The sequence below is a fragment of the Naegleria gruberi genome (assembly GCF_000004985.1).
Source record: "Naegleria gruberi genomic scaffold NAEGRscaffold_14, whole genome shotgun sequence".
Lineage (NCBI taxonomy): Eukaryota > Heterolobosea > Eutetramitea > Acrasida > Naegleriidae > Naegleria > Naegleria gruberi.
Genome location: NW_003163313.1, coordinates 224,821 through 248,954, shown reverse-complemented (window position 1 = coordinate 248,954; position 24,134 = coordinate 224,821). Strand labels below are relative to the sequence as shown.

The window sequence follows — 24,134 nt, the reverse complement described above, 5'->3', positions numbered from 1 at the left end:
ACGTATATAAAAGTACATATTCTTATATTGATGTTTGAAGATAGAGTCCAGGGTTTTGATTCGAATAATTGTAAAGAAGATGCTTATATATACCTATTTAATTAAACACTTTTCTGTTCAGATGAGGATTTAGATGACATACCGTTGAATTTTTGGAAAGTGAAAATAATTGTAAAACTAATTGCAGAAAGGGATGGATTTTTAGCACTTGAATTTAATGAAGAATTGAGAAACGACAGAGAAATTGTATTAACAGCTTTTGTAAACTTGATGAATTTTCAAGAAAATTTCCACAGCTGACAAGATCAATTCAATACTTAAGAGATTGGTCATTAGTTTGAATAGCATCCTCAATTCAATAGAAAGTTACTCAAAAAATTTCAAGATCATCTTAATCTTTTTGATCTTAATAAAAAAAATGAAACGAAAACGCACCTTTGATTCCATCATTTCCAAGCTTAAGAAAATCAAAAACCAAAACCATCTAAAATTGCTCCTTGATCAACAATACATTTCAGATTCAAAAGAAGAACTAGAATATAATATTGATTTTCTCTCCAGTGATATGACTTTTGAGGTGATCACATATTTAGATTCAGTTCAAGTACTAACAAATTGTATACTAGTTTGCCGACAGTGGTTTGACATTATTATGACGAGAATTAAATTTAATTTTCGGATTAGTGAAAGGAGAGAATGGAAGAAACTCTCTCAAAGTCATCAGAAATATATTGATCGGGTAGAATGTTTGCACTTAAAATATAATCTTTTGATTTTTACAATTATTCAGAAACGATTTTATAATTTACGAGAATTAGATTTGAGTGGACAAAATTGTTACAGGGAAGGTGTCAAGTGTTTGAAATCTTTGAAACATTTGACTGTATTGAATGTTAGTAAGACTAAATGCGCTAATGGTGTGAAATATATTGGAATGATTGAAAATTTAACAAGTTTAAATATTTCATCAGTGCATTTGGAGAACCAAGATGTAGAACATTTAAGTTCTTTGAAAAAGTTGACAAGTTTGGATGTGAATAACTGTAATTTGACTTTTGAAGATGCTGACATTATTAGTAGATTAAAATCATTAACATTTTTAGATATTGGAAATAATGATTTAGGACCATTAGGTTTGCTGCCTATTTCTTCTATGGAATCATTGCAAACCCTCCATATTAACAGAATTTGGATTGAAAGTGAATCCTGCGAAAGCCTTACTAAAATGATAAACCTGACAGAACTTTATATATCAAAGAATGATTTTGGAAATGAAGGACTTAAGTGGATTAGCTCTATGAAGAATTTGAGAGTACTTGATATTGGCAACCATTCAATTATTGATGCACTTGGTGATGAGGCAGCTAAACTAGTTGCCTCCCTTACACAACTTACATATTTAAATATTTCTCAACATGAAATCACCAGTAGTGGAGCAAAATATTTGACATCTCTTACAAAACTGACAACTCTTTTTATTGATGGAAATGAAATTTGTGATGATTTTTTAGACTCAATAAGCTCTTTAAAGGAGTTGACATATCTAAATATTAGTGGTGGACAAATATCTGTTAAAGGGGTAAAATCAATTTCAAAATTACCAAGGTTAACTATATTGGATATTTCAGAATGTGTTGGTTGTTGTAGTGAAGTGCTAAAACAACTTGGCTTAATGAAACAACTAACCAGTCTTCATTTGTCACTTACTGACCTAGTTGAAAGTGTTGAAGGTTTTAAATATTGGCACAAGAATTTGATCAATTTGACCTATCTAGAAATGAATTTCTGTGGTCTAGACGATAACGCAATCAAATGGATTAGTGGGTTGCCAAATTTGAAGTATCTAGACTTACAATCTAATGATCTGACTGATGATTGTATTCAACACTTGTTAGGAATGAAAAAACTGGAATATTTATCATTGTTTGGGAACAATATGACTGAAAAGAAAACCAAACGACTAGAGAAATATCTCAAAAAAGTTGCACATAACTCTGACAACTAGGTTATCCATCAGTGAGTAAATGGTATGTCCTTAGTATTCACATGGTTGTGGAGGAATGTTTCAATTCACCTAGCACATAGGAATGAGTATCCATTGAAAGCAGTACTTATGGGAAAACGTGTGATTCGTCCGAGTGGAAGTGATGTTGATTTCATTTGATCAACTTGTAATTCGTCAGAGGCTAATATAATTGCAAATGAATTCCGGAAACTGCTTCCAGCACAATTTCTCTATAATATTCTAGAGACATATTGGAGTGCAAATCCATGCTTTTTAACTGATTCTAATATAATTTCTCTATGCAATGTTGCAGAGATATTCAATCATTTGAATTGGATTGCTTAATTAGGGTGAAGAGTATCATTTGGTAAAATGTTTGCAGCTTTATCATAAGTTTAATTAGGCTTCCAATAAATAATTAGGTTTTATTTAACAAGTTACACAAAAACAAACAAAATTTACAAAGAAGGTGTCAATGATCTTTACATCAATTCGCATTTCTTCTCTCTTCCAGGAAATAACAATGATTTATTTCTATAATAAATCAGAGTTTTGAAAGCAATTTCTGCAAAGTCAGTCATGTTTCCTTCTCCAGTGAGTGCAGAGGATTCAACATAGGTACAGCATCCAGAAGAACGAGCCATTAATTCTCCTTCTTCAAAACTGATAGGTTTGGAGAAATTTCTGAATTTCATTTGTTTTAAGGATAGAGGATTTTTCCTTAAATCAATTTTACAACCCATTAACATTATTGGAGTGTCTGGCATGTGATGCTTAATTTCTGGAATCCATTTATACTGAATATTTTCAAAACTACTAAGCATTACAATACTAAAACAAAGACAAAATATATGAGTATCGGGGTAAATTAGTGGTCTCACTCTGTCATAGCTGTTTGTTGAAAAACGAACTCAAGAGCTCAATAATTAGAGTACTTACTCTTCCTGCCCTATTTTTGTTTAATTTTAGAGTTTACCTACACTCTACTTACCTGCAGTGTCAATTATTTCAAACTTACTAATAACCTCTTGTTTTTCAGAGTTATTCGATTTAATAGAGTAAGAAATGCAAGCGTCAAGGGCAGTGAAATATTCAAACATTTGTCCATATCCCAAATATTGAAGCAGAGATGTTTTCCCTGCTCCTCCATCTCCATTAATTATCTTTTTGAAATTATAAAACTCTTTCAAATTAGAATATTCAAACATACCAACTTTAGAACTGGCTTTCCATCATTATCCTCTTTGCTAATATTTTCCCTCAATAGTTCAAAGTGAGTTTCATTAACAGTTGATTTAATCTCCTCATAGTGATGATAAATATCCTTCTTTGTTAAATAACGATTTGATGCCAAACTTCTTCTCTGCTCCTCAGTTTCCTCCATTTTCCTATGAAATTCTCTCTTTAATCTTTGAAATGCTTGGTGATAATCTTTTTCCACTCTAAAATAGGGAGAATAGAAGGACTCCATCTGGTACCTATTATATAGTGGAGTTCTATAGTGAACATTTGATTGTGTCTTGTCGGGATCTTGGCTCATCTTGTGAACTTTCTTCAATAAATATTGTTGTTGTATTGTTTCATCTTCAATGATGAGAATATTAAATGATGTATGTACAAGACGCATGCATTCTTGAATGAAATCAATTTCTAAAAAACTAAATATTACTCTGTACATGTCATCATTTAACCCAAGAATTAGTGACATTTTTTTTGTTGTTCTATGGCAGTTCAAAACAACAAGCCATTGATATTTTCGAAAAGCTCAGAGAAAAATTCTTGTTGAACATCCCAACGAACAAAACCTTTCAATTTTCCTTAAAAGCACAACACCACTCAACTGCCTTTTCAACTGCCATCAAAGACTGTTTAAGCGATTATTCAATAAGCGAGCGTTATATTTTAACAACAACAACAACAGCAAAAACGAATAGGATGACTTCAACGGAAATTGTAGAAGAGGAGAATCATTCAAGCAACAAGGATGAAGGAAATATAGTAGAAACAACACTAGCTAGTCAGAATAATTCACCAAAAACAACGGGCATTGAAGAAGTGGACAGAGCAGAAACGCCGATTAATATTAATATTCTCTCACCAATTCATGTTTATGATCCATCATCATCTGCCCTATTAAATTATAATAATAATATAAATCATAGTAGTATTACGAATGCTAGAGGAGGAGAGGGTGAGGAATTGCAACAAATTAGAAAATCAATTGAGGCTATTCAAGGTGATTTGAGGACTCTCTCAACAACATCCTTGTCGGAAACAGTCGTTAGGAATTTACAATTATTTCTTCTTCAACAGGATAATAATCAAACATACATATCAAGGAATGATAAATATAATTATCTGAGGAATTTAGAACACCTTCTAAAGAATATGAAGAGACTAGAGGAGGCTCGTCAAGATGAAATAACCTCACTCCGAACAACTTACGAGGAGAAGCTTTCCCTACTGGAACAAGAGCTTCAAAGAAAGGACTCCCTTATTGAAGTCTTGACAAGGGTTAGTGATGAAAAGGATAAGGTAATTGAGAGTTTGCATTTGTATAATGGAGCTAGAGTTGTCACTCCGAGAGAACTCAGAGAAATCAAACAAGAAATATCCAACTTGAAGAGACAATTACCAGAAACTACTGAAACCTTATCAACCATTAAAAAGGATAGGAAGAAGGCTAGTTCCACAGATACTCTTCAAGGAAAAAGGAGCGTATTCAATTCATATAATTTAAAGGAGAAGAAGGATCAGAAAGAATTAAAAGATAGTCAAGTGAAAGATAGTATAGCAGTTAAAGATTTGAAGGATGTTAAGGATTTTAAGGATCTGAAAGAATATGTTTTAAATCCTAATCGATCGAGGAATGTACATCCTCTCACTGGGAGAAAAGAAAGCACAAACACAAGCAGTGCATTTCCAATAGTACATTCATTAGAAAGATTGCCAAATATTACAAAAAGGACCAAATGATTTATTGTATATCTTTGAATTTGTACAATTTGGAAATTTCACTCTTATTCATTGCATAGTTGTGAATTGAGATTTCATCAAGAAAACCTTTGAAACCTTCAAAACAATATTCATCATTTGAAGCACCAACATAGAGTCTATTCAAACCACAACCAAGAATTCTAAAATCACATTTTTGATCCTCTACAAGGATATTATTGATGTACTCTCTTAATCTATCACCAGAGTAGACGTAGGCAACATGATTCCAAGCATCCTTGTCAAAGAGTTCTTCTCGAGGGAAGCTTTCACTTGTTTCCTCTGGTTCATCATATATTCTCAAACTTAAACTGCTTCGACTGGCATCTGAAGTCAGATAACACTCTTCACTATCACTAATTAATGAAAGAATATCAGCAAAAATTGCTTCATAGTCAACTCTTGGATCTGCAGTAGAGTTAGTAGGAGTTTGTAATTCTGGTACAAGTGAAGGAGTCATATTTGGAGTTGACTTTTGTTTCAATTTAAATTCAGTAACAAGAGATTGACCTCTACAATCATAAAATTCAATCTTTTTGGTACCTAAACTGAAACCACTCTTTGAAATTATACTCTCATCAGTTAAATCCTTTTTAGCTTGTTTAGAATTACTGAAATTGTTATTATTGGAAATTATAATTTAAATACTTACGATCCTCTCTTTAAACTGAAGCTTGTATTCAAAGCAGCTAATGAATTCAAGCTCAATCTCCTAATCTTCTTCTCATCACTCAGACCACCAACACTCAATGAAAATGGATTTGGATTTCCTCCTCTTGGAGATGGTAAATAATGAGTGTTTGATGTGATTGGTTGAGCAGATAATGTAATAACTGGACTTGATGATTCATTGGATGTGTATAATTTCTCTAAATGTGATGCAGCTGATTCTGTTGAAAGTTGATGAATATTATTATTGTTATATTCTTGTAAGATGAGTGTCTTGTTACTTGTAATTGTACTCAACATGGAAAAATCCTTCTCTATTGAAGGACATTTAAACCAAAAACTAATTGTAAATTCTGTTAAATTTCTAGTTGGATTATAACTACTTTCCAAGTAATTGAAACCAGAAAAGTATGCAGATCTACTCCTTCCATTAACACCTTCTGCACTTTCAATATCTGAAGTATCTAAATTTTTAAAACGCAAATGAATACCCTTTCCAGATGTATCTCTAATAATTCGTGAATTTTCAATTGGTTCATCAAATCCATAGTGAGCTGTTTCAATTTTTTGAATCAATCTTTCCCATTTAATTTGTAATCTAATTTTTCCTCCTTTAATAATTGGTGTATTTCTATATCTAGGAGTATTGAGTGGTTCCAATTCAAACCAATCATCAAATAGAACATCTTCTCTAATTATTCTCATTGGAATCAATCGGACACATCCAAGAAATTCTGATTTTGACAACAAGTTATTATTCCACAATGTAATAATCATTGGTGAATTACGAAACAGTGGTTCAAATGTAAATTCTTGATTCCATTGTGGTGTTGCTGTTTTTCTACTTTTAGTTTTTTGAATACAACAATTAGGTGAATTTACACATAATTTACAAAATGCTATTAGTGTTATTGGCAATATTATTCATCATTTTCGACGCATACATTAAATTGTATTAAATATTATTATTGTAAATAGTATTAAATATAGTATTATTAAAAAAAAATATTATTATTACTATTACTTACCATCTCTATCACCAGTAAATCCTTTTCCCTCCACAACTATTTATTGTAAATACTATTTAAATATTACTATTATTTACCTGTTATTGTAATTCTATAGGAAGGAGCAGAATAGGGTGAAACTGTGTCATTCAAAGAGTCAGAGGCTGATTCGGATTCGGGAGCTAATGATGATGATAAATAATTAAAACATCATCAATATAAACAATTCAGTCGAGACTTACCTGATTGCAATGTTTTGAACATTTTTTGTGTTGACAATTAAATTTTGGCATGTTGCTCTGATGACATTGACAGGCGTTTGCGATTGGATATGCGAATATTGCTAACTTTGAAACAATGCATTGAATTGGTGAAGTAAAAATGCATCAGAAAGTATTGAGTAACTATTAGTCGTTCAGTTCAGTTCAGTGTCATGAGTGAAATATTCGTTTACTATGAAATTACATTGTAAAGTATTAAAGAAATAGTTTTGGATGGAATTGATTTCCAGTTAGAAAGTACTTCCTTTTTCTCGCAAGTGAAAGATACGTCGTTTCAGTGATAATGAACTTTCGAATACATTATTTAGTTGATGACTTTGAAGAGGATGTGGTACTCAGTCGTGGACTTGGATTTTTCGTATGCAACATCTTTAAATACTCTTCATACCAAGATCTATTAGGGAATGCCTGTAAATTATCTCTTGCACTTTTATCAAGGCCAAAACAATCAGTCAATTCTCCCTCTCGTATTAATCTTGATCCATTATCTGTGAAATCTTTCAGTATCTTGTTAAATATCTTTTCAAAATAGAGAGCTCTCTTTTTCCACATGGTTATTGTTACAATCTTGTTGATGGCTGCAGGTAAATGTCCATCAGAATATACAATGTGTGTGAAACGAGTACGATATGGACTAATCTTACAGACATAGTAAAAAATGAAGAGATCTGCATGGACACAATCTTTTGGTGTTTCGTATCCATTGAAGAAAGATGTGTGTCCAACGTTCACGTAGCCCTGCAGTGCTTGGTCGTAGATTGTGGTATGAGTGTGTGGAATATCTCTCTTCTTCATGCCAGGAACTTTGAAATCTAATTCACATGTTGAGAAGGTGAGGCCTAGTGTATTGTATTCTGATGGATCTGCTGATTCGTCAACATTCATTTGAGGTTTTCTTTCAGAATTTGGTGGTATATAGCCTAGTTGTCTAATATTCGAAACTGTTCGTCCAGGTTCGTCCAATGAAATGACATGTCTCAGAACTTTCCAAACATCTTCAAGGGGATAATCAAAATTACACACCACCTTACACATGTGCATTCCCTTATGTTTCTGATCTTCGAATACATAGGGTGTTTTCGAATAGTAAAATTGAGCTTGTGTCTTTTTGCTATTTTCAATAGTTTGCCAATCAGGCGAATCTTCCATCAATGAAAATGCAAAATACAAATCTCTATCAAAAATCAAATTAGTTACCAAATCTTTTGGTTTAAATCTAAAATCCACATGATAACCTCGTGAAATATCAACAGCTATAGCTCTAGTAAATGTTTCTCCTTGTTTTTCTAATAGAGTGTAAATTTGTGGAGATCGTGAAAATCTTGGAAATTGATCAATTCGTAAATCCAAGTTGACACTTGTTACAATATCGTGAAATAATAAATTTGGATCCAAATCATGAAAAACTTTGTGAAAAGATTCAAACTCTAGAATTGAACATGATGAAATTTCATCTTTCCATCGTTTCCATAAATCAATCTTGGGTTTTCCTACGTTTAATTCCTTTTCACTTTCTGGTTTTATAAATTTGTACATTAAACCTTCAGCCATATCGTATATTTCTCCACAGTGATGGTCAATTTCGGATAGATTAGGTTGGTTTAGTATCATATCGAATACACGAGAATATTCCTGTTTGTATCTTTCGTATTCGTCTAGAAAAAGAATGGACTCATCACTACATGCCACATTTTGAAGATAATCTCTGAAACATTCCCTCGCGAGATTGTTTTTCATCACTTCTTCATAAACTATCATGTAGTCACCTACATTAAAGCTTTTGCTTTTCTCTCGGTTGGCAAGTGACATATTTTTTAATATTATGATTACGTTTTTTCTAGTGGCTGTCAAACGAAAAGGCAAAATTACAGAAATGTTAAGCACACTTTTATGTGGGAACACAGCAAAAATTGAATGATGTGGACAAGGTTAGGTATCATTAGGGAAAAATTGACTCACAACTGATCATTTTTCAACACCAAGAAAATGGTAATTGACTTGAGAAAAAAAGAACAAGACAAATTACCTTTCTAATGTTGTGGACTAATTGACTGAGCACGATAACGGCTGTTTAGGACTTGTTGGATACACTCCAATACATTATCTTTTTTCAGGTTGTGATGGTTTAAAACAGATGTAAAATAAGGCATTTAAGAATCTGTTCTACGACCTGATTAAATTAACTTTCCATAGATACCATTACATAGGAACCACTGTAATTTCTCTTTATTCTTCTTTTGTGAAGGCGTCTTCATTACTGAGTGGAATAGTTTTAAGGTTTGATGTTACAGAGTTCAAAATAGAGTCACCACTAGGGTCATGGAAAGTAAAAGTGATGGAATAATTTCCTGAGGAATCCTTAGTATATTTACCATCAGCCTTTCTTCCGTCCTGTTCATTTAACAACTCAAATGTTGAAGCAGTGGAAGATGTGACAGCCCAAATCTTTCCAGACTTTTCCTTATACTTTCCAGAGATTCGTTCAGTTTTAACTTCCTCGGTTGTGGTGGTTGTAGTTGTTGTGGTAGTAGTAGTGGTTTCTGTAGTGGTGGTAGTTTCTTGTTTTGATTCTTGTTTTGTTTCCTCGATAGTTTCATTCAAGTCCACCTTTGATTCGTCTGCATAATCAAAAGTGGCCAAAGAAGCTTCGTATTCTTGAGAATCTTCAGTTTCTGCAGGATTGGTTTCTTCAGGTTCTTTCTCTAAATTACTTTGTTCTCCTTCATTTGGTTGGTCAACAAAGTCCTCGTTTGGATTGAAATCTTCTTCAAATTGTTGGTTATTACCTTCATAAACTTCAACTGTTTCTGGTTCCTCATCACTAAAATCGTCCTCATCAAATGACTTTGACCTCCTTACAGATGTATTTATTGGATAGTAAGCTCCTTGATTGATTGGTTGAAGTGCAGTTGTTTTATCGTTCATCCACTTTCTGGATTTGTTCCATTCTTGTTCCCACTTCAAATGGTTGTATACAGGTTGTTTGGTTTGAATTCTTTTAAGGATTGCAGAGTTTTCCTCTGTAATCTTTTTAAGATCCCTCCTTCGTTTATCGGAATTAAGACTACCGACAAACTTGAGATTATTATTCTTATTGTCTAGGTAGTGTTTTCCCATTATTTCTGTCATCTTATCTACAAGAATTCTATTGTCTTTACCTATTTGATCACCTCTCTCTGTAAATAATGAACAATGCTTGTTAATAACGCTCACTGTAAATTATTAAAATTACGTACCCTTTTCCAATTGCTTCTTCTTCAAATTGGATTTCAAGTGAGGGAAGGACTTCGGAGAAGAATTATCAATAGAAGGTTTAATTGTTGCTAAAGCATCCCTATGCTTTTTATAACTCCTCTCTCTGACTGCACGGGTACAGAGATGATTTTGAGAAGGCTCTGCTCTATACATTTTTTTTATATTTTAAAACTTAACGTTTGTTTGTTTCTAAGAAAGGTCGGTTAAGGGAGTAAATTTTGGAGGGAAATTATTGAAGAATGAATTTGCATTGATTGAATCAACCTTCACTCCAACTCAGCAAGTGTAGTACAACACTTAGTTCGCAGCTCGACTGAAACGCAAAAGCATCATCAGATGCGTAACTATTGTAATTTTCTATAATTGTTAATGATGTGCACACTTAATGTTGAACTGTTACAATTTATATTACCTCAATATTCTTCTGTTCCATTGGGTAACTTAATAAATATTTTATGTATTTTCTTAAACCTAATAAGAACAATTTTCTCGTCTGTACAAATAAACGCACTGCATAGACAAGGAACTGAATTTAAATAGTTAAATTAAAAAAATGGGCAAGAAATCATCAGGAAGCGCCAAAACCTCATCTGCTCCTACTTTGAATGCCAATGCTGGTGGTATTCACTTGAGACCAACACCAAATGTTTCTCTGACGGAAAGTGCTGTCGATGAATATAGATTACCTTTGAAGGCTTTAAATTATATTTTCTTTTGTTACTTGTTGACTGATTTATTAGCAGCTTATTTAATGCCGATCAGTGATTGTGATGAAACTTTTAATTATTGGGAACCTACACATTTAATATTATTTGGAAAGGGATTGCAAACTTGGGAATTTAGTCCAGTATTTGCTCTCCGTTCATATATTTATATTTTAGGACATGCAGCTTTAGGAAAAATTGCAATGTTGTTAGGATTTACTTCTTCAATTGATGTTTTTTATGCTATTCGTATTGGACTTGCATTTGTTTGTGCCTTTTCTCAAACTATTTTCACAAAGGGAATTTATGAAAGATTCGGAAGTAGAATTACATTGTTGACAATTGTCACCATGTTGGCATCTCCTGGTATTTTCATTTCATCAGCTTCCTATTTACCATCTACATTCTCAATGTATATGATTATGTTTGCTTTCGGAAGTTGGTACTCTCTTGCTACAACAGATGGTGAAAGATATGTTAAATATTTCTTCTGTGTTTTGTTTATTGGATCTTCAGTAATTATTGGATGGCCATTCAGTGTTGTTTGTGGATTACCAGTTGCTATTGATACTATTCACAAATTTGGATTTTGGAGAACTTTAAAGTTTGCTATTCAAATCAGTGTTGTAATTATTGCTGCTACCATTGCTGTTGACTTCTACTATTATAAGAGATTATTCTTTACTCCACTCAATCTTGTTTTGTACAATAAGGGTGAAGGAAGTGAAAGGTTTGGAGTTGAACCTTGGAATTTTTACTTTAAGAATTTGATTTTGAATTTCAATGTTGCTTTCCTCTTTGCTTTAGCTACACCAATTATTGCTCTTTTGCACTATTTTATTACCAACAGTTGGCATTCATCTCTTCCATCTAAATTACAAACTGCTTATTTAGGAGCTCCTCAAAGATGGTACATTCACTATAGATCTATTATTTTCATTTCTCCATTTTACATTTGGTTCACTTTCTTCTCTTCATTGCCACACAAGGAAGAAAGATTCATGTATGTCATTTACCCAATCATTTGTTTGGCTTCATCAATTACAATTGAAATGTTTTTGAGAATTATTGACATGCTTATTTTCAAGGGTGGTGCTGCTGATGTTACACTTGCAGTTCTCCGTGATTACAATGATGAACCTCTCCAACGTATTGATGACCACAAGATGGGTGCTGTTGGTGTTAAAAGATCAACTATTTCTTTACTTTTGGCCATTCTCATTGTAATTGCCATTGTAGTTCTTGGTCTCTCAAGATCAATTGCTAATGTTAGAAATTTCCAAGCACCTCTCAAGGTTTATGCTGATCTCCATGCAGAACTTTTAACACTTGAAAAATCAGCTCCAATGAATAAGACCAATATTCCAGTTAATGTTTGTGTTGGTAAGGAATGGTATAGATTCCCATCCTCATTCTTTTTACCATCATCAAATAAGTTCGATGTAAGAATTAGATTTTTAAAGTCAGGATTCTCTGGTTTACTTCCAAAATATTTTGCAGAGGTTGAGCCAACATCTTCTATTCCAACAACTATGAATGATGAAAATCGTGAAGAAATGGACAGATATATTCCTGAAAGCAAATGTCATTATATTGTAGATTTTGAAATTCCAGATCAACAAGAAGAAACATACTCCAAGTCAGATAAGTGGAGAGTTATTTCTAGTGCTCCATTCTTGGACACTAATCAATCTCCAGCTTTCATTAGATCTTTCTATATTCCACATTATAGTACTAAAACTAATGTCTATGGACAATATGCAGTATTCGCAAGAAATATTCCAACAAAGAACTAAGTTATAAATCAGCATTACTCCACAAAAATTCTCTATCTTCTCTGTCTTTAACATTGTTCATATGTTTGAAATATTGATTTTCAAATCCGTTACTTCTATCTACACCATCCCATCTCCAACCAGGCTTGATATTAAATCTATTTTCAGGATGTGGACCATCATAGAATTTCTTCTTTTTGGTTTTTGACTTTTTAGAATCTTGTTGGTTTTTCTTTTTTTCAGTAATTAATCTGGCCATTGGATCTTCTTCTTTTAATTGTTCTTTCAATAGTTGATTGTATGAAGAATCTGTTTCATAAATTGGTTTATATTCACCACTCTTGATAGAATCAAACTCTGATATCATTTCTTGACGTTCCTCCTGCTGTTTTAATCCTTTAGCCCATGTAATTTCATTTTGTGTAATCTTTTTTGTTTGTCTCTTTTTCTTTTTCATGAGTTCTGAATATTCCTCAAAAGTAATAATTTTCTTTGTTTCAGGATGTCTGTAGACAGTTTGATTTTCACTAGTTTCTTTTGCTGTACTGTGTGCATCACTTTTTGCTTCCGAACGTGTAGAACCTCTCACAGGAGACAAATCATCATCACTGTCGTGTCTTCTCTTCGTAACAGGCTCTCTAACAGGAGACAAATCCTCATCGTCACTATCATGCCTCTTTTTCTGTACAACTGATTCTTTTGATGGCCTAGGAGGAGACAAATCCTCATCATCATCACTATCATGTCTCCTCTTTGAAGGTGCATCATTCCTATTTACTACAGGTTCTCTCACAGGTGATAAATCCTCATCCTCATCATCACTATCATGTCTTTTCCTCTTTAATTGATTTTCTAATGGTTCGGAAGAAGAGCCAGTTGAACCCTTTTCTCCAACTTGATTCATCACTTCCTGTTCATCATCCACTTGATCATCATCTTCCTCATCGGAATCAGCCCTTCCGTAAGACTTTGGAATAATAATCTTTGAATCCTTCTCAACCTTTCTCTTCTTTTCCTCCATCCAAGAATCAGAAGATCCACTGCTACCAGTAGCAGGTTTCAAATACTTGGCCAAATAGGCTTTATCAGAAATTGGCATTTTTTTTAAATTTAAAAAAATTCATATAAAAATTAAATATTGAAAATGAAGAAAGTTTTTATTTACTTTCGTGTTAAGCTATACTAATCCAAGTGTGAAATTAAACTAATTTATGAAAAAAGTAAATGATTTTCCGTAAGCTCAAAGATCAAACATAATAGGACACTTCTTGTCAAATGAGTGCACACTTTCCCACCAATCACCTGCCAACCGTTAAAAAACAACAAATAAAAAAATGTCATCATCAACTAGCTATGATTTTGGCAGTCCCTTCAAAACCCCATCAAAAAGCAAGCCAGCAATAATTTATCAAGAAATTTCTGACTTGTCCTTTAATCAATTCTTACAAATTGGCCAACAACAAGAAATTGAAGAAATTCCGGATGAAGAAATTGCCAAAGTTGATGAAATGATGGATCTTCACGATACAGACGAAGAAGAAGATTTAATCCATGAAAAATCAGCAATTTTTGATGATGAAGAAGATATTCCTGATAGTCGTTCAACTCCAAGCTTTACTCCGAGAAAAGCTGCGTTTATTGCTAGGAGAGAATCACAAAGTGCAACTGTGATTGAGTTGACTAAATTAGTCAAGCAAATGAAGGATGTTTCTGATGATGCTAAATCTACCAATTCGAAAATTTCAACCATTTTGTTAATTGTTGTTGCTGTGGTTGCAATTTTGTTTGTTTCATCAAATAGACCTTATTGTAATGGTATGTTTCTTTTATTCGAAAGTGTTTGGAATTTATTTTTAATGAATTTATTGAAAATGACCTTTTGGTGTGATTTTTTAAATACTATTCGAATTTTAAAATTCAACTTCAACATGTTTTTTAAAATATTCAATAATTTAAAATAATGAAGAATATTCTTGGTATCCATGTCAACAATGTCCAAGAAATGCCGAATGTTCTCTATTTTCAATTCAATCATGTATTTCACCAAATTACATTGTTCATGATAATCAAGTTTGTGTTCGTAATGATAGTACTGGAATTTTGGGTTATAAATTTGCAAATATTGCAAAGGATCATCTTGAAAATTTAGCTTACAGAGTGGATTGTTTAGGAAATAGCAAAGTTAGTAAGAAAGTTAAAAGTGACCAATTATTTGACATGCTTATTGAAAAGACTCTTAAGGAATATTCACAAAATAGACCTGACACTACTTATTCACATGCATTCAATACCATGATTTCAATCTTTGAAAATAATGAGGATGTTTTCAAGATTAATGTTGAAACAGATCAAACATTTATTTCTTCCAGATTCCAAAGTATTGGTTCATGCCTTTTGACAAAGTATCATTTCAAACCATATAATCGTGAAAGAGATCCAAAAAAGACCATTACTGAATTGACCACTCTTAAGGAAGAAGAAGAAACTCAATCTCCACAAGTTACTGAACCATCTTCTGAAAAGCTTGTTGAAACTCCAAAACCAGAAACTCCACAAGAGGTTTTATCTGAAAATGTTAAAGAAGAAACTAAGCCAACCACCACACCTTCTGAAACAACACCAAATTTGGAAACTGAAACAACACCAAAAACTGTAGACGAAACAACCACTACTCCTCAATCTGAAACACCAAAAACTGTAGATGAAGATAATTCATTCTAAATGCATTCAAACATCAAAAATAAATTATAATTTCTCAAATTAAGCAAGAAACAAATATAAATTATGCCACATGTGCAACACAGCACAGAACGAAACCTGCGCACCGAAATCTTTCAAATAAAGACCTCAGAGAAGAATCTGATTTGTACAAAAGTTACAATATTAAAAACCCTTCGTAATCATCGTCCAATAAAAGTAAGTCTTTTTCAAGCCTCAACGCAACTAATATCAAAAACATAACAATGTACTTTTTGTGAGAGCGGCCACCAATGTTACAAACCACATTACCAATTGTTAATTATTGAAATGTAGTGTGGACACATTAACCTGGTACACTACAATTAAAATTTCGATAACACCGTGCTACAGTAATGAAGGATAATCATCCAGTCAACTGCCACTATGAATTGTAAATCATGATAAGGAAGGCAAGTAAAATCACCGAAACTAATTTGAGGGCCATAAATATGAAAATAGAGAGCCTTGACTTGATAAAGCTGTGAACCAAACAAGACTAGGTTTAAATATATTATCACGTATTGTAACAATGTGAAGAAACAGAAACTGTAACTGAAACCCCTTGTCAAGAAACATTTTTCATATATGAAAATGAACTGCATTCATGACCAATTAATTAGACTTGATACAATAAGACAATTTATCATCCAAATTCCTAACAAGAAGCCGGTAATCTTAAAAAAGAGAATCCAAACTAATCTCAGTGATAGTTCATTCCACTTGTCATACAATAACCCTTTTTGAGTAAATTTATGCAATACAATTTGTTTAAATTTCACAATGATGGCGTCTCATCCAACCTTTCTTTCATGTTGTTCTTCATTTTATTCGAATTGTTTAGTTTCCATCCGCACTTGAGTCATGCCAACTCAACAATAATCAAACAGAGACGCACCACATTTTAATTACAAGATATTTTACCTTGTTGAGAGTGCATTCAAAAAAAACAACAGAAATCTAAAACTTGTTTCTAACACCAGTTCCTGATTTGTTTAATTCTTCCACAAACAAGAATCAGGTCGTACCTACTGGATTGACTCGAATTTCACAAAGATTTTGATCCTCCTGCAATCTGTGTTACTACAGTCAACATTCAAAACAAATCATAGAAAAACAGTTCAATACAACGATAGTTATTGGAAAGTAGTATTCGAAACCAACTCTTTCCACATTTTGATATCAACATTTATATCTTTAACATAGATTAATAATAACAAGTAATTTAATTTGAAGAAAATCTAATCCTAAACACATGAATAATCCGAACGAAACAAACCGAAACCTTATCAGGAATTTAACCAAAGAAACAACCGATATGTACCCATTTGAAACTGAGGATAACAATACAGATTTCAACATGCACATTAATTCCCAAAGTATTCAGCAATATCAAAATTTTGGTCAACCTTCATGGCACTCATATTCCATTGATGGAATGACAGTGAGCGACACTTACCCATCAGAAGCACATACCGCATCGCACCAACAATCCAGAAATTCCTCTACATTCACTACACAAGGATTAAATTACAACTCTCATTCTGGCAGTCATTTGTCAAAAATTGAACGCAAAACAATCCCATCTGAGAGAATAGATACTTTTTCTGGTTTAACTAGTCTCTCTGCAACCGATAATATTAACGCACAAGCACTACCATCAGCATCAGCTACACAAAATACCTCCATTACTACTACTTCTCACAATACTCAATCATTCCATTCATTATTGACATTGCTCTATTAGAAAAAGATTCGCAACAAGTAGAAGAAGAAGAAAAATTGTCTCCACCACTAATAACCTCACAACAACTGCAGTTGCAACAGCTGAATTGGCCAATAATAATATTATAAGAAATCGATCAAATCAAGCCTCTTCCTCATCATCATCATTATCACATGTTAATCATCATCAACAACAATCAATGACAACAAATTCACCATCCAATAATAATAATAATAATAACAACAATTCAACTACTACCAGTTCTGCTACTGCTAATCAACAACATTCCATTCTCATGCAACATCATCATCCATTCTTTAATTCATCCTCCAGTAACAATCTTGTACTGATTGAAGGTCCTCTCCTCAACAATAACCAACCACAACATCATTTGATTCTCTCAGAAAAGTCATCTATTGCCTTTGAACAAGAATATGGAAAAAACCACTCAACTACCTCCTCCACCACTCAATCTTTCCAATCTCCACAACAACAACAACATCACCAGTTATTGATGAGCGCGCAATCAAACTCTTATCAACAACATTCAGGTAATGTTGTTGTAGGTAGTAATAACAGCAACAGCAACAACAACAGCAGTACTGTTATTGGTAATGCTACTGCCGCATTGTCATCATCATCATCAAACACCAGTAACAAGCCTTTCTATGAATAATAATAATAATACAACATTAACTACTTCTAATAATAATAATCTATCAATACTATCAATACTACTAATAATAATAATACTGTTGGTAATAATTGTCTAGGTAATACAAGCCATAATCAGCAACAACAACAACATTTCAATCATAATAATAGCCTAACGTCAACCATGCAACAAAATCAATTTCATGTAAACAATTTTCATAGTGGCATGGAGGATTCGTCATCTTTGGATAATTCACTCAATTCCTTTTCTAATTTGATTATGAACTCAAATAATAGTAATAGTCAGACAATTAATACTCATCAACAGTGTTTAGATGAAGCTCTCGAGGGAATTGATTTTCAAATTATGGATTTGGCTAATGAAGGTTTTCCTAATCAATTTTTATCAAGTACTAACAATGGTTCAGTGAATGATCATGTAGTTGATATGGATAGTAGTAATAGCAGCAGTATTCATCATCATCAACATGCAATAATACCATCTCACATGCCTTCACATGAACTCATCGATCACATGTTACTCAACCACAATAATATTACAAGTACTGCTACAATTGAACAAAAGCAAAATAATAAGAAGGAAGTAAAGAATAACTCACCTAATGATCAAGAGAATTCTGCTAAGAACATATATACTCCAATCACATTTACGGTTGATCAGTTGAGACCTCACTTTGAGACTCCAATCAAGAATGTGGCTGCCATGCTGAATATTTCATTGACTCAACTGAAGAGAGTTTGTAGAAGTAAGTATTTTCCCGTGTTGTGTCATGGTTACAATTATTAATTTCCCCTTGTGAAAATTACTTTTCTAAATTTGTCAACTTTAATACTTTTTGGAATAATGAACCGTTTTGTATTGGATTTGTAAACAGCTGTTGGTATTCCAAGATGGCCATACAGAAAGATACAATCGTAAGTAATAGCATGCCATTCAATACATGTTTATCCTCCTCTCACTAACTTTACTTTAGTTTGAAATCTAAAATTAATGAGAAGAATATTTTACTTGAAAAGTTGTTGAAACAAAGCAAAGTTATTATCGATCCACTTAAAAGACAAAATGTTGAGAATAGAATCATGACCATGAAGAATGATATTACCAATGTTGAAAAGCAAATCCAACAAATCAAAATGGATCCAAAATGTGCAGTTTCTGGTAATTTCGATAACAATTCAGATACCATGCAAGAATCAGAAGGTTCTGAAAACAACTCAATTACATTCCACAATCAAGTGATTACCAATACACATGTTAAGAGTGGTGCCATCATGGGACAAATGCGATCAGTTGTGCACAATGGTAAAACTCCACAAAGAAGAGGATCACAAGTTAAGGGTGGTTCTTCTTCTCAGAATTCTACTCCAACTACAATTGTTACAAATAATAATGGTGTTCCAATTATTATGAATCAATCACAACAACAAATGCAAGTTGACAACTCTAATGGAAAGAGAAAGATGAGAAGCGTAGAACATGTTACTCTCAACAATAATAATTTGTATCCACAACAACAACAACAAATGGATATGAAAAATGTTCAACAGCCAAACATGTTCACTAATAACCAATATGGAAATAGTATGCCAAACACTTCAAATATGGGTAACATGAATTACAATTTCGTGCAACATCAAGTGAATGCTATTGAAATTGATAGAAAGAAGAGAAAGATGAATGATGTATCTCCACCACCTCAAAACATGCAAATGACACCTACCTATCCAAACAATAATACCTTCATCAACTCTCCTGTAAATAATCAAAACTTTACATTCAATAATGCTCCAACTCAACAAAATGCTCAACAATTCTACTTTAATAATGGTAATTACGTACCAAATAATGGTGGAGATAATGCATACAATAATTTGTTGGCCATCATCAATAGAGGCGTAATGACAAATAACAACAATAATAACCCAACTACTACCTACTATCAAAACCAACAAGTGAACAATATGAATAATATGACACCTCAAAATAACTATCTCCAGAATTATTATTCAACAATAGGCAACAACAACAACAATAGTACATTCCAACAACAAACAAATCCATTCATCCCTAATTCTTCTTCTCTAAGCTCAACTGACAATAATAACCAATCTGACACTCTAGATTTGTCCAAAGCTCTTATTTCTCAGTCTGAAATATATTCCAATTTGAGTAAATTCCAATAAACCAACAAAATTTTGATAATAATAACCACTTTTTGGGCTTGAGCCTTACTTGACTGTTCAACAGACAGAATCTATTTATTCTTGTTCTTCTTGTTCCTCATCAACATCTTCCATTTCTGCTGCGTATTGATTCATAATAATATCTTTGAGATCCATTTCGTCATCTTCAAAATCTTCTTTGAAAGCATCTGGAATATCGAGTGACAAATCGTAATGTCTTGGATTTTCATCACTTGGTGTCATGACAAGAGTAGTCTTTGGGATTTTCTTGGAAGCTGGAATGGTCATAGCTTGAGGAAGCATAATAATTGTTTGTTTCCAGTGAGTTGGTGGAGCAGCTGGACTAGTTGAGAGAATGACCTTGTTTGGTTCAAAAACAACATCGAACCATACACAAAATCCATGAACATGTGTTTGAGCTTCTTCATCAGTGATATTATCCAGAGTAATGTGACATTCACAATCAATATATTTCAAATCATCAACAGTAATTTTACCCAAATCCAATTCCTTCACAACAATTGGATTTTTAAGCAAAAGTTGAGAAGGTGAAATAATGTCAACCTTTGGTTTTAAGGAAATTTCATACATGGCCATAGACATGATTGCACTCATATCAAATCCATAAACATCTTCCCAGAAATTAACCTTTTCCTTGTATAAATTATTCATTTCACATGGACTCATGTAAATAATGGCCTTTTGAGGGAATAGTAAACCATCTTGATTTAAATACTTGTCTCTAGCATAGAGAACAGAGTCGAGCATACCCTAATTAAATAACATTTTCCATTTCATCGTAATTTTCCATAATTTTCCATTAAAATTTGCAATAATTTGAAGCATTAAGAAGAACAATTTCAATCATTTTTAAATTCACAAACTCCAAAACCACTCACCTCATGTAACAAGTAGAATCCCATCCATTCACTAATAATAATATCAACCTTTTCAACAGGAAGAACAATTTCCTCAACTCTTCCATGAATAACTTCAATCACATCTTGCAATCCATTATGTTCAACAAATAATTTAGTAAAATTAGCCATAGGACTTGCTTCCACAGCATAAACTTTCTTAGCACCACCATATTTAGCAGCAAATAAACTCAAAATACCAGTTCCAGCACCAACATCTATGAAATTCAATATAAATTCATATATAAAATCACTCACCCATCACAATTTTATCTTTAAAAACATGAGCATTCTCCACAATTGATTTTAAATAACCATCAGTTCTTGGTTTATCCTTTATCATCAATTCATGAACTGAACAATCAAAATAAGATTGGAAATATTCATCATCTTGTTGTTCTCCGCCATTATCAGCATTAACTGTTGAAGTTGTCATTTTGTCATCATCTTCCGATGCAAGCAAATTGTTGGTCAATGTTTCATCATGATTTTCACTCATTTTTTTTTAAAATTTCAATATTTTAATTGAATGACTGTAAAATTAAAATTGAGATGCATTAGCCGGGAGTCGAACCCGGGTCACCAGCTTGGAAGGCTGGTATGATACCGTTACACTACTAATGCTCATCGAGTGTATTTCATCTCACTCGTATGTAATGTAGTGTTTAATTCTAAGACATTATTGTAAACTTAAATATAATAAATAAAATATGGGTTCGGTGTTTTCCATGCTCAAAAATTATCACAATATCCCCAACACCAAAGAACAAGAAAACTCAAAACCTTAGCTCATCTTCTGCAGATAACTTCTTCGAATTCCCATTAAATAAATCATAATAACTACAATTAGATCCTCGCCTATGCCAAGCTCTATTTGAAACCCCAAAACAATATTGAAAATGCCATAATTGTGTTCTCTAAATTTTTCATTTCCAACTTCCTCTAATAAGTTAATGTTATTGTAATTAAAAGATATTAAAAATATTTCAAATTCTTTAAATAAACCATTCAAATGAAACACAAAATAATGAAAGTATTGATCATGTTGTATCATTTTTTAAATATTTTTTTATTATTTTAATAAAACCTTAAATGTTGTAACACTACATTGAAGAATAAATTAATTTTATTACAACACAACATAAGTGCACTCCGAATTATGAAGGTTTAATAAAAAAATGGGAACAAACTATCCCGAAGATTATTCTCAACAACATCACATCACCACTATTAATCAACAACAAGAATTGGCAACAAACAACATGGAAGAAACCTCTTTACCATTGAAAGAAAATTCAAAAAGAAAATATTGTGTAATTGGTGGTTCGGGATTTTTAGGAAGTCATCTAGTAATGACTCTTCTCCGACGTGGACATGCAGTTAATTTGACAGTGAGGAATTTGGGAAAGGTGGAAAATTATGAATTTATAAAGAAGGCTGCTTGTCAGGAGGGTTTGGATGATAATTTGCAATTTTTTCAAGCAGATTTGGCAAAAGATGGAAGTTTTTACAATGCATTTTTGGATTGTGATGGAGTGTTTGCTACTGCGTGTCCACTTGATGATGCACTCACCAGAAATTCATCAGATCCAAAATCAGAGCTCTTTGATCCAATTGTAAATGGTGTGAAAAATGTAGTGAGAGAATGTGTAAAAATTAGAAAGGAGCAGAACGAGAGAAATGACTCAAGGAGATTGAAGAGATTGATTTTTACATCCTCCATTACAGCAGTATCAACAGATGCTCTTTGGGATTATAAATCAAAGAGTTGGCATTACTTTGATGAAGCAGAATGGAATGATAAGGCATCTCTCACTCAATGTACATATGCCTATTGTAAAACAATGTCGGAAAGGGAAGCTTTTGAATTATTGAAAGGAGAATTTTCAAATACTCAATTGGAAATTGCAGCAGTTCTTCCTTCGACCATGTTTGGACCATCAATAGGAATTAGAAAGAATATTGGAATGCAACCAATTATTTCAAGTATTGTAGATATACCAGCACATGTCAGATTATTCTGTCCATCTGTCGATGTGAGAGATGTTGCACTAGCTCATTGTCTAGTCATGGAAAAAACATCAAAACCCGTAAATGATCAATCAAATGGATTTTACATAGATCATGATTACTTGGCATCAAATCAAGAACGTGTCATTGTTCACAATAACACAATTTGCACAAGAGATATTTGTCAGGCCATATCAAAATATCCACAAGCTCTTCAAATTCTTGAAAAAAAGAAGCTGAAACTTCCCACTCAGATACCATTTTTAGAAAATACAATCGGAGATAAAATCCTATTGTTAGGAGCTTACTTAACAGGACCAAAACCTCAATATGATTTATTGAGAGGAATGGTTGGGAAGGAATTACATTTTTCGAATAATTATGTTAAAGGCAAATATGGATTGGAGTTTACAGATTTGGATCAAACAATACTTGAAACTGTGATGCATATCCTTGAGCATGATATGCACAAATTGTAAACTCTCTCACATATTTGATAGGAATAAGCTGTGGAAGTGGACCAAAATGGAATACAATTCATTGAATTCTTACTAAAATCGAATTCGAACACATTCTATGCCATTCATCATAGTTTAACTCTCATGGAATGAGTTTAATTCAACACAAACACTTTCACACTCAATAAGGTTTCAACTCACTGCGAACCAGTAGCGAACTAAAAAACCTGCTGATACTGTAAAACACGAGAATCTGTAGTGACATCTTGTGAACTACCAGTTCAAAAATTGAACTGCTCAATTCGTAAGTTGTACAATAAATAGAACTAATACTAGTAGTTGGTTAGTTCTCGTTGGAGACTTTTGTGGTGATGAATGCCATAGTGAAATTCACGAACTAAGGTGTAGGTCATATAAGCTTGACAATCCAAGGCTAATGTCTTATGTCGAGAGTAAATTTGAAGATTCGGCAAGCGGGTGAATTGACAATTTTATTTATGCGTTGTTTGGCGAACTGGGTCAAAGCAAACAAGAAATATTGAATTTTCATTTCAATTAACTAGGAATTGCTTATTTCTTTGAAATTTAGCTTACCGAGTCTTAATTGAACAGAATAGTTTAGTTTCTATAATGTTATTTTTGCTCTTACAGTGTACGAAATCCTCTTATTTACAATATTTTCCAATATGTTTTTTATTGTTTATTGTCTGTTTACAGTACGGTACCTTCCTTTTTCAA

The 24,134-nt window shown here is 32.7% G+C and overlaps 12 protein-coding genes and 1 non-coding gene across 13 annotated transcripts; 7 read left to right on the top strand and 6 right to left on the bottom strand.

Moving 5' to 3' along the window:
• Positions 1-418: 418 nt before the first annotated feature.
• On the top strand, positions 419-2,005 carry NAEGRDRAFT_47719 (leucine rich repeat protein; the record flags this gene model as incomplete). Its single annotated transcript, XM_002679304.1, has 1 exon — positions 419-2,005. One exon carries the CDS (start codon positions 419-421, stop codon positions 2,003-2,005), a length of 1,587 nt encoding a protein of 528 aa, XP_002679350.1.
• A 482-nt stretch (positions 2,006-2,487) lies between these two features.
• On the bottom strand, positions 2,488-3,713 carry NAEGRDRAFT_65475 (rho family small GTPase; the record flags this gene model as incomplete). The annotated part of the gene is made up of 4 exons (XM_002679177.1): positions 2,488-2,836; positions 2,945-2,954; positions 3,024-3,168; positions 3,216-3,713. 4 exons carry the CDS (start codon positions 3,711-3,713, stop codon positions 2,488-2,490), a joined length of 1,002 nt encoding a protein of 333 aa, XP_002679223.1.
• A 227-nt stretch (positions 3,714-3,940) lies between these two features.
• NAEGRDRAFT_47718 (uncharacterized protein) lies at positions 3,941-4,981 on the top strand (the record flags this gene model as incomplete). The annotated part of the gene is made up of 1 exon (XM_002679303.1): positions 3,941-4,981. One exon carries the CDS (start codon positions 3,941-3,943, stop codon positions 4,979-4,981), a length of 1,041 nt encoding a protein of 346 aa, XP_002679349.1.
• Position 4,982: 1 nt separating this feature from the next.
• NAEGRDRAFT_79083 (protein kinase) lies at positions 4,983-8,765 on the bottom strand (the record flags this gene model as incomplete). The annotated part of the gene is made up of 5 exons (XM_002679176.1): positions 4,983-5,610; positions 5,652-6,567; positions 6,697-6,732; positions 6,774-6,857; positions 7,304-8,765. The coding sequence occupies 5 exons, from the start codon at positions 8,763-8,765 to the stop codon at positions 4,983-4,985; spliced, it is 3,126 nt and encodes a 1,041-aa protein (XP_002679222.1).
• A 417-nt stretch (positions 8,766-9,182) lies between these two features.
• On the bottom strand, positions 9,183-10,085 carry NAEGRDRAFT_65473 (uncharacterized protein; the record flags this gene model as incomplete). The annotated part of the gene is made up of 1 exon (XM_002679175.1): positions 9,183-10,085. The coding sequence occupies one exon, from the start codon at positions 10,083-10,085 to the stop codon at positions 9,183-9,185; it is 903 nt and encodes a 300-aa protein (XP_002679221.1).
• Positions 10,086-10,764: 679 nt separating this feature from the next.
• NAEGRDRAFT_79082 (glycosyltransferase) lies at positions 10,765-12,732 on the top strand (the record flags this gene model as incomplete). Its single annotated transcript, XM_002679302.1, has 1 exon — positions 10,765-12,732. One exon carries the CDS (start codon positions 10,765-10,767, stop codon positions 12,709-12,711), a length of 1,947 nt encoding a protein of 648 aa, XP_002679348.1. The 3' UTR covers positions 12,712-12,732.
• Positions 12,713-13,789, bottom strand: NAEGRDRAFT_47716 (uncharacterized protein; the record flags this gene model as incomplete). Its single annotated transcript, XM_002679174.1, has 1 exon — positions 12,713-13,789. One exon carries the CDS (start codon positions 13,787-13,789, stop codon positions 12,713-12,715), a length of 1,077 nt encoding a protein of 358 aa, XP_002679220.1.
• Positions 13,790-14,024: 235 nt separating this feature from the next.
• NAEGRDRAFT_65471 (uncharacterized protein) lies at positions 14,025-15,411 on the top strand (the record flags this gene model as incomplete). The annotated part of the gene is made up of 2 exons (XM_002679301.1): positions 14,025-14,505; positions 14,657-15,411. 2 exons carry the CDS (start codon positions 14,025-14,027, stop codon positions 15,409-15,411), a joined length of 1,236 nt encoding a protein of 411 aa, XP_002679347.1.
• A 1,333-nt stretch (positions 15,412-16,744) lies between these two features.
• NAEGRDRAFT_65470 (uncharacterized protein) lies at positions 16,745-17,173 on the top strand (the record flags this gene model as incomplete). The annotated part of the gene is made up of 1 exon (XM_002679300.1): positions 16,745-17,173. One exon carries the CDS (start codon positions 16,745-16,747, stop codon positions 17,171-17,173), a length of 429 nt encoding a protein of 142 aa, XP_002679346.1.
• A 178-nt stretch (positions 17,174-17,351) lies between these two features.
• Positions 17,352-20,031, top strand: NAEGRDRAFT_79081 (uncharacterized protein; the record flags this gene model as incomplete). The annotated part of the gene is made up of 4 exons (XM_002679299.1): positions 17,352-17,714; positions 18,135-18,573; positions 18,703-18,742; positions 18,802-20,031. 4 exons carry the CDS (start codon positions 17,352-17,354, stop codon positions 20,009-20,011), a joined length of 2,052 nt encoding a protein of 683 aa, XP_002679345.1. The 3' UTR covers positions 20,012-20,031.
• A 55-nt stretch (positions 20,032-20,086) lies between these two features.
• On the bottom strand, positions 20,087-21,364 carry NAEGRDRAFT_32151 (uncharacterized protein; the record flags this gene model as incomplete). Its single annotated transcript, XM_002679173.1, has 3 exons — positions 20,087-20,782; positions 20,911-21,146; positions 21,187-21,364. The coding sequence occupies 3 exons, from the start codon at positions 21,362-21,364 to the stop codon at positions 20,087-20,089; spliced, it is 1,110 nt and encodes a 369-aa protein (XP_002679219.1).
• A 117-nt stretch (positions 21,365-21,481) lies between these two features.
• NAEGRDRAFT_t204 lies at positions 21,482-21,552 on the bottom strand. Its single transcript has one exon. It is a non-coding gene; the product is annotated as a tRNA-Gly (tRNA).
• Positions 21,553-22,106: 554 nt separating this feature from the next.
• Positions 22,107-23,417, top strand: NAEGRDRAFT_65467 (uncharacterized protein; the record flags this gene model as incomplete). The annotated part of the gene is made up of 1 exon (XM_002679298.1): positions 22,107-23,417. The coding sequence occupies one exon, from the start codon at positions 22,107-22,109 to the stop codon at positions 23,415-23,417; it is 1,311 nt and encodes a 436-aa protein (XP_002679344.1).
• Positions 23,418-24,134: the final 717 nt, after the last annotated feature.